The 9,920-nt window shown below is 34.3% G+C and overlaps 1 protein-coding gene across 1 annotated transcript; it reads left to right on the forward strand.

The window, feature by feature from the left end:
* Positions 1–507: 507 nt before the first annotated feature.
* On the forward strand, positions 508–9,231 carry LOC115976476 (sister chromatid cohesion 1 protein 2). Its single transcript, XM_031097779.1, is given in 14 exon segments — positions 508–853; positions 2,343–2,607; positions 2,698–2,735; positions 2,816–2,862; positions 4,569–4,633; positions 4,746–5,476; positions 5,681–5,792; positions 7,033–7,169; positions 7,280–7,764; positions 8,019–8,055; positions 8,160–8,181; positions 8,280–8,412; positions 8,851–8,925; positions 8,927–9,231. Coding segments are annotated over 14 exon segments (2,307 nt in total). The 5' UTR covers positions 508–729; the 3' UTR covers positions 8,963–9,231.
* The last annotated feature ends 689 nt before the right edge of the window (positions 9,232–9,920 follow it).

The raw sequence follows: 9,920 nt of genomic DNA on the forward strand, positions 1-9,920 counted from the left end.
AAAATTGTGAAGTTTTAAATAAAAACTGAATACTAACTCAGTAATTTTAAATGAGTGGAAGTCTTTTACTTGAATAGTGAACAAATGACGTGGTCTACCATGAGGACGGTATAATTTCTCATCCATGAGAATGCTATATTTTATGATCAGTACTAAGAGCACTTCTGTTAAAAAAAAAAATAGTAAGATTAAGAGTACTTAAATTCTTAGTATGAACTAAGGAATTAACAGATAAATATTAGTGTTATTATTATATAATAATGTTACTGGTAAAAAAGTAGAACACCTGACCAGGTATTCAAAAATTGATCTTCTCCTAAAAAAAAAAAAAAAAAAATTTGCAATAGTAAAAAAATCCAAATTTCAAATTGATTTAATACCCAATAATATACCTTCCATAAAAAAATAAAAATAAAAATAAAATACCAATATTTCCTTTTTTGTTTTTTATTCATTTCCCAAAAAGCCATGAATATAATATTACTCAGAAAATAAAACCCCATCACCATGAAGTTCCCTCGGGTAATTTTGCATATTCATTTTGTTCGTCCGAGTCTTGCTGGGCACTCTAGTCTCTAGTCGACCGTTTCTTCAGCTTTGTTTTAGAACCCCTTATCACACACACAGTGACACAGTTACCAGCACCATTTTCAACTATATATGTTTTCCATATCAGAATCAAAACCATAGGAAAACACAAAGAGAGAGAAAGAGAACAGAGAAGCAAGAATGTTTTACTCACAGTGCTTGCTCTCAAGCAAAGGGCCTCTAGGCGCCATCTGGGTCGCAGCCTATTTCTTCAAGAAGCTCAAAAAGACTCAAATTGCTGAAACCAATATCTCCTCATCTGTTGGTGAGTCATTCTTTTCTCTTTTTCTCATCTGGGTTTTTTCTTTTCCTTCTAAAAATTTGATTTTTTTTTACTTTATATTTGTAGGGAAATGATTTAATTGAAATTTCTCTCAGCCAAGAATGTTTTTGTTAGATTCTAATGTTCTGTTCCTTGTATTTGGTTATAATACTTTAGATAAAGGAGGCAGTTAGCCTTAAAGAAAATTTCAAATGTTTGGTTTGGCATTTGTAATTTGCTTGAATTCCAGCATTGAACTGAGAAGTGAGACATAGGAAATTTATGGGAACATGGAACTGCAAAATGGGTAGTACACAAATAAAATCTTGAATAAAATTTTTGCCAAACACTTTTAGTACCAAGTTTTGATGAGCATATTGTGGACCTTCAAATTTCACATTTTTACTGCTATGGAAGCATTATCTTAGAATAGGGTTTTAATGAATGTTTTATATGTGAGCAGGTAGCTACCAGGCATAACCAATAGTACTATAAAACAAAACAAAAAGAAATTTCAAAACTTAGATTTGTGATGGCTTTAGTTGTGCCTTTATTCTTCCATTTATTTGAATAATCATATCTTCCTATTCTTTTATTTTTAATAAGTCTGTGTTTTGTTTTTAAGTATGTATATTTTTTCTTATTACTTATGAAAAGAAAATACATACACTTAAGAAAATCGTGTAATTTTCTTTTCCTCATTACTTTCTGCTGCAGAGAAAAAAAGCTTAGATGATCAGTAACTATGCAAACATTAGATTTTACTAGAATGAGATAATAATTATAGGCTTGGTGTTGACAAAGATGGTGATAGCTACAGTAGTTTTGGTGGCAGCATGGGGGGTTGCATTGCAGGTGGTGAATCTGATTATGGCAAATTGAGGAAGATTGGCTAGTGATAGTTGTGTTTGGGGCAATCTAGTGGGGTTTGCCAAATTTGTTTAAAAGATGATATTTTTGGTTATGTGATGATATTTTCAGAGGTGATACTATTTGCAGATGAGTTAAAATCAGGATAATGGGTTTTGGAAAAATCAATATCTGGAAAAAGTATTTGCAAGGTGCATTAACAATTTTATTTCTTATTTATCTGATTTCAAGATTAAGAAAATTAGTAAATTATTTTTGTGATGCTACCTTAGTTACCTTTGAATACAACATCAACTAGGTTCACTTAAGTTGGGTAGTTAGTGACAACTTATCATAACTCATTTATTTAGGTTTTTAACATTTTCACTTGGTCCATGACTCTTAAGTGTTCTACACAGCTTTAGTTGTGGAGTGGGAATGAACCAAATTCCAAAATCATGAGTCTAATCCATAGGAGATCGTTACTGTCAAAAATTCTGTGTCAAATTTGAATGTGTGTCAAGTTAAGCTAACAAATAGTCTCACTGTTTCTTTTGGAAGTTGTGGCCTTGATCCTCATGTACGCTAAAGTTAAATTTCTAATCAGCCTGGCCTATTCTTTCCTATTTTTTGCCTTATGCAGATAAAATATTGCAAGATGAGCTGGATGTTGTCACATATAGAGTGCTAGCCTACCTTCTCCTAGGCGTTGTCAGAATATACTCAAAAAAAGTTGAATACCTGTTTGATGACTGCCACAAGGTGCTAATAAAAATCAATGACTTTGTGGTCAGTACGAAAGCTAATGAACATGTGGAAAATTTTTGTGCACCATATTTCTCTATTACGCTACCGGAAAGGTTTGAACTCGATGCTTTTGATCTAGAGATCATTGAAGATGTTAGTGGGTAAGCTATCTGCTTTAAAAATTGAGTGGCTGAGGTTTTGATTATTTTTGTTTTAATTAACTTAATGTGTCTGTTTCTTCTACTTCCCAGAGGCAATGTGGTGCCCTATGAACAGATCACACTCAAAGGTTCTAATTTGCTTTAAATTTCAGTTATATTTACTTTTGTTGTTTGTATTATTTATATAATTTGGTGTAATACTGAACAGATGGTTCAAGGAAAAATGAGAAAATGGGCCAGTACTCTTTAGACAAGGTATGTCATATAGTCATGTTGATGCATATAATGCTAAGTGGTCCTTTGTAACTTCTCGTCATGTACTTCCAATTATATGTCCGTCTATGTTTCATGGGAGAAATTCCATTCTTTTCCAAGATTATGTGTTGTTTTTTCTCTAGAGATTATACACTTCCTTTGCCAACAAAAGCTTACTGTCTTATCCTTTCTGAACATGAATAAATAAAAACATTGCATACCAATTTACTAAATTTAAAGAGTTTAAAAATTTAGATAAATGAAAAGGAAGAATAGGTTCTCCCTGCCTTGCATCCTCAAGGAATTTTGCTAGAGTTTCTGAAAACTACTCCTATGGAAATGAGGGCGAGGGAGACATTGCTAACAGAGTTAATAAAACTATATGATTGATAATTGTCTCATTGTTGGAGAGATACCTCTAACTTCTTGTACTGCCGTCTTCCTCTGTGTTATGCATGTTTGAATACTGGGTAATCAAGCTCATGCCATGTGTCCTCAAATGTGTGCTGGCCATGTGGTGGGCCTATTGTATGCAGGCACCCATTTTTGGCCTATTTTTATCAAGTGACCTGATGCAGGAAGTGCAAAGAAAATTTATTTTAATTTAGTTTTATTTTGTTTTGGATATCAATTTTTATTTTAGGTCTTATTAGCTAATTAGGTTATTAGTATTTTATGTATTTTCCTATAATCAATATAATTTTTAAAATTCAATAATTGGCTTTCCTAAGTCAACTAGAATTAGGGTTAGTAGTCTATATAAGCATGCTATTGTACTCCTATGGAGACAAGTTTATGATGAATAAAATTTACTTGAAATTTTTCCAATGGTTTAGCGCTAACTAGCCAACTCTAGGTGCTGACTTCCAGTTTGTTTTTATTGTTTCTGTTCTACAATTTTTGTGTTGCATCAAGTTTGGTTTTGTCCTGCATTATTTTGATATCAGAGCTGTTGTTCTGCATCAGAACTACATGTAATTTACACATATAGACCAATTGGTACGAAATGGATTGCAGCTTGACCAACTTAAACCAAATTTATCAGAAATTGGCATGTAGGATGTAGTAATTTGATGGTTGAAATATCCACTACATAACAGTTGGCCACTAAGTTTCAATTCAATCTAACACATTTTCTAGATACAATATATGATATATAAGTAGTTGAACCAGTTAGTTGTTAGCTCATCCACCAAAGCTAACATAGAAAGTTAATTTTGGCATTATGGCCTTCTGTTCAATAATAACTTTCAAGGCTTGTACTACTAAACTTGCTTACACTTATTGGCCTAAAATTTTACAATATGGTAATTTTGCCTATTAATTTTGGCAAGATTGTAGGGTGCCAACATCAATATGATATGACAGCATTGTGTATGCATTGGTTCTCATGTACAGAGAAACATGCAGCATGTAGTATTAAGCATGTAGTCTTATCCTTTCTGGACCTGAACCATCAATCCTTCAGTTTGACACTTGTTATGATGATGTAGATCCAGGATGGGTGGAATACTATTGATCAAACATGTATTAAGGTCATAAAGTTACTCCATTTCTGGCCAAAATAGAAAATTTTAATGTCAAATTGTTCATTTATTAAAATATAAAGTCGTAATCACCAATAAGCAGTTTTGGTGACTTTGCTCTTCTAGTTTCGTCAGAGATGTGTACTTAAAATGAATTTTTTTTTTGGTGTGGTTTCGCAGTATCATTATGAGGATTTTTCTCTCTTTCAGACTACTTGCTCAACCGATCACACTTTGGCTGACAAGTATGTAAAACATACCCCATCTTTTTTCATTCTCACTATATTGTGTTTATATTTATATATAATGGCAGCTCAGATTTTAGTTTCTTTTTATAACAAGTAATTCTTGTTGCAGTGTTCTGTCGTCTGTCCTGATGGACATAGATATGGAAGTGAGCACATCATGTAGTCTAGCCAACTTAAAAGTAAACACAGAGAAGCTTCAAGACGAAAGGTTCTCTCCAGCAGAATGTGTTGACCTTGATACATTTCTTGAGACTGAGGTACAACCTACAGATCCTTTTAAACCATTTGATGAAGATATCCAAACTAATGGAGAACGGATAAAGGTTCCAGAAAAGGCACCATTGGAAGACGAAATAACTGGAGAGGCATGCACAGAGAAGATTCAAGATCGTACGTTCTCTCATGAAGGATGTGTGAACCTTGAGATGTTTTGTGCGACTGACGAGGAACCTGCAGACCATATTAACCTATCTGCTGAAGATCATCAAATTGATGGAGAGCAGATAAAGGTTACAGAATTGGCACAATCAAAAAACAAAACTCAGCCTGTTATTAGGGAAACCCATGATCTAAGCAACTTAGAAACAAGCATGGAGAAGCTTCGAGTTGAAAAATTTGCTCATGAAGAATGTATGGACCTTGATATGTTTTGTGGGGCCAAGGAGGAACCTCCAGAACTTGTTAGAAAATTTAATGAAGAGCGTCATAATGATGCTGAGTCAAAAAAGCTCCCAAGTCTGACATCTTTCGAAAACAAAAAGTGTCAAGTTAATACAGAAGAACATCCACTGTCTGTCACAGTTGATAGGACCCCTAAATCCAAGTTCCCAGATGCATCAGGTGCAATTATGTTTCTTGCCACCTCTTGAAAAATAGATATTGTTAAAGAAATTTATCAACTGAACCCCTAGTGATTCATACCTTTATTGCTTGATCAGGCAGCCAAAGATTTCCCAATTTATTTGCTACGGTATTTGCACATTTTGAAGAAATTATTGTCCTTAGGAATTCTGTCCTACTTAAACAATTCTTTTCTCAATGCAGGTGCCACAACACCAGAGTTCATGTTTATTCCTACACCAACTACTAGGGAGCGAGCTCGGCCTTCTAGGAAAAGAAAATGTTTAATTGATGAGTTCATAGTGTTGCCTAATGAGTATGTTCAGTTAACTCCAGTTTAAATCCACGTTTATTCATATGAACTAATTCAATATTATCCATAAATAAAAGTGGACTCTAATTGAGTATTTCTAAGAATTTTTTTTAACAATGGATGTTAATTTATGTCTACATAGTGGATGATATAATAGACAAATGATAATATAGCCATCAATATCACATAGCAGCCCTATTTATTTATTATTTATTATTTATTTTACATTAATATAATGCTAATCATTTTAATGCAAAAATGGGGTATAAGGTGTTCCTGATATGAGCTAAGTTGAGCTTAATTCTTTTCTCATCAAGTTATATCAGTTAACAGTTAAGTTTAAAATTAGGATTGGGAACTCTGTAGTTGTGAATCCATATCAAGCAGTTGCCACATTATTTCAGGCATACAAAATTTCTGTTATGAATATCTGATACAAACATAATAGGCTTTTGGGCAAGTTACGCATTTTCACCCTAAACTATCACCCAATGACACTTAACCCCCTGAACTTCCTAAGTGCATGATTGGCCCCTCAATTTTGATAATACATTACACTTAACCTCCTGTCATCTGTTTTGCTGCTAACTCTAATGGAAATTTCCATTGAAAAACAAATTTACCCCTCAGCTGTGTTTTGGAGAGATGTGTAAATTGGTCTTTAAATTCTAAATCTGTCAAGAAACACTAAAAAATTTGACAGGGAGGCATTGAAACAAAATTATAACTTTGGGGAAAAATCATACATTTTGATAGTTCAGGGGGTTAAATGTAATCGGAGCGATAGTTTAGGGTTGACAAGTGTAATTTGGCCTAGTTTTTTTATTACACTTGGCTTTTACTTAAAGTCCCTCATCATAATTAATTCCAAGTATTTTGAATCATGAAAACAGTTGATGGTGCTGAAATCAATGCTTTCTGTATATAGCTAGGGCAAGCCTAGGTTTCATCTTTAGTTGCATTGTTAAATACTGAAGTATCATTTCTTCCCTTGTATCAAGTAATGTTAGGGAATTTCAGTTGTTTTCAGTGCAGTCAAAATTCCCAATGTATCTTTATTTGAGAATCTCACACACACTCACACATGCGCGCAGGCGTGCTCCCACTCAGACACACACCCACTTTCATCACTAAAAACTGAAGAACATGAGATTTTGATTATCTTAGAATGGACCTAAGGGCTGAAATTTTACAAAAACAAATGAACTCATAGCACATTCTATGTTATGTTAAACAATTACAGGGTACTTAGGCAGAGCATTCATGATGCGAGTGACTTGGTTTCTAAACGAGGAGCATCTCGTTGTAATGCTCTAGCTGTGTGGAAAACTTCTCGAATTTCCAGCCTCCACCAGGGTTTCTTAGAGCCTTTGATGCCTTGTAAGTTTGCTATCATCATATTCTCTGTGGTTCAAATGCTGTGCTATCCCTTCTTTTTCATGGCAATTAGTAATTGGTGTGCTATCTTTACTCAACATGTTTTTCTGCAGTTATTTCATCAGAGCTTAGGTCTCTCTTTTACACAAAGAAATTAAAGATTCTACAATCTTCTGAATTAGCTGTGGGTATATCAGAGCATATGCCAGAATCTCCTACCGTGGGTAGATCAGAGCATAGGCCAGAATCTCCTAATATTGGTACTTCAGAGCATAAGCCAGAATCACCTAATGTGGGCACTTCAGAGAATAAGCCAGAATCTCCTAATGCGGGTAGATTGGAGTATAAGCCAGAATCTACTACTGTGGGTAGATCAGAGCATAAGCCAGAATCTCTTACTGTGGCTAGATCAGAGGAAATTGTTATTGCTCCAGAAACACCTGTTAAGTGCTTTACATCAATAAGATCATTTGAGAGCCCAAAGAACACAGAAAATCCTGACTTCGAGGGAGTACGACCTGCAAGTTCCTTTGGAGATGTAGAGAAAGAAGCATCGTTGAGGAAAGATCGGGACCTCGATTTCAATTTGATGAATGAGGTAAAAGTAATGATCATTATTACAGCTTAGCCTTAAAATTATAATATGAAACATTATTTTTATTATTTGTCTAATATTTGTATCATAACTTTAAAATCTACCAAGTTTAGAGGTATGAATTCAACCTATGCAACAATTGGGCTGGCTTGTAAGAGCAGAACCTTTTTATGGCATGTATTATATTTCTGAAATTGAATATTTGCTTTGGAAAACTGGTTAAATTTTTTTGGAATTATATGTTTGTTTTGTCTCAGGATATAGATTTGTGTGGAGCAGATAATGAGGAACTCTGTAAGTATCTCAATGATCTCACTATTTTAACATTGTAATTGGGCTTATTTTATATTTCATATTTTGCTTAATGTAGCATTCTCATATGGATCTTTTTGTTGTAGATGGATGGTCAGGGAGAACTAGGTAAAGTTGGATTGGCTCCTTCAATTTCTCTCTTTGTCATCTACTCTCTATGTTCCTTATACAATTTGGTTTCGACTTGTTAATAATTTTCCATACAGAATGGCGGCTAGGTACTTGCACAAAACATTCCTAAATCAGGAAAAAGGAGGAGAGGAGGAAGTAGTGAGTTTGTCACGGCTTTTGGAAGGAAGAACCAAGAAAGAAAGTGCAAGGCTGTTCTATGAGATACTGGTATGTTCTGTATGTGTTTGAGAATGATTTTCTCATCATTTCTCTGGGCTTCTGTTCCGTTGGTAAAACCATCTTTTCATACAGAAAATTAAAAATTGTCCCTAACTAACTTGGTTGCTTCTTTAAACGAACCAAAATAAGATACAAGCCCTATATTTGAATGCTTTACCATGAATCTATCACATCATGTAAACCAACAACACCTTCCCCCCACCCCCGCCCAACACGTGCGCACACAAAAAAACAGAAAAAAGAAAAAAAAAGAAAAGTTACACGTTGTTTCAGCAATATATGCTTTTAGATTCAGCTGCTTTTTACCATTCTACACCAGAAACTTATCCAGGCTACCCTCTGCTAATTTTAACTGTAAAACACTACAAAGTTGGGTGGAAATGTTATGCAAAATCTAATTTTGGATTATATAAAACAACTTTGCAGGTGTTGGGAACTACAGGATATGTGGATGTGGAACAGAATAATGCTTATGGGGACATTCAAGTCTGTAAACTCTCGAAAATGGGACCAAATTTATGGAGCTGATGGTATATGAAACCGTGGTAGTAATTGCATATTTATTGTGTAGAAATAGAATTGTTGACTTAGATGATAGTCCACCATGTTAGATGAGTAATTTAAAGGTTTAGCTAGTCTCCTTTGTAGTTTGTACAGTAGACAGTAATTTATAATTTAAAGGTTTAGTCTTCTTTCTGTAGCAGAAAATAGTTAGTAACAGTCAAGGCTTAGTTGAGTTGAATTATCCTTTGTACATCATTTTTCAGTTTATGCAAGTAATTTGCTCTATGAGTAGCTTTTATCCAACTGCTATGGGAAAAAAGGGGCTTTAACGATCTTTCATGTTGGTGAAATTTGACATAGGAAAAAGGGTTGTAATTATATTTTATCTAATGAAAGTATTGATAGCAGATATAGTTTCCAAACTGGGTTGATGCCTTGATGGAAGTGTGATATCAGGTACGATTCCCTGCCCCTTAGGCCAATTGGTTTGAATTGGTCCCCCATTTTCCACCCCAGATCCTCATATAAATGATTATGGCTATGGTCTAAATATTTTGCTCCATCAGTCAATTCAATATCTTGCCACTGGTATTTGATAAAAACTCGGTGTGAAGTCACACTATGTTCATGTCCCACATATGTTGTCATGCTCACATTTGTTTCCATTTTTTTCCTTCCCCTATGACTATGAGTAACATTTTTGCCTAAGGTATACGAATAAGTGACATCAGGTTGCTTCTTCTTCCATTCTCACATGAAATCTCTCTATGCTCAATTTCTCTTGCAATGCAATGGAATTTTGATCTTGGTTTCAATGACCATGCCAGAACTATGACAAGCATGGATTATTTTCATAGATGTTCAGGAACTGCTAGTAAAAGTACAACTAGACCATAGGCAGTGAAGATGGCCAACGAGAGTGATGAATACACATTATTATTATTAAGAGAGCTAGACTATATAGTTGCAACTGAAACCATGGTGCTTGGAAT

This window comes from Quercus lobata, chromosome 2, assembly GCF_001633185.2.
Source record: "Quercus lobata isolate SW786 chromosome 2, ValleyOak3.0 Primary Assembly, whole genome shotgun sequence".
NCBI lineage: Eukaryota > Viridiplantae > Streptophyta > Magnoliopsida > Fagales > Fagaceae > Quercus > Quercus lobata.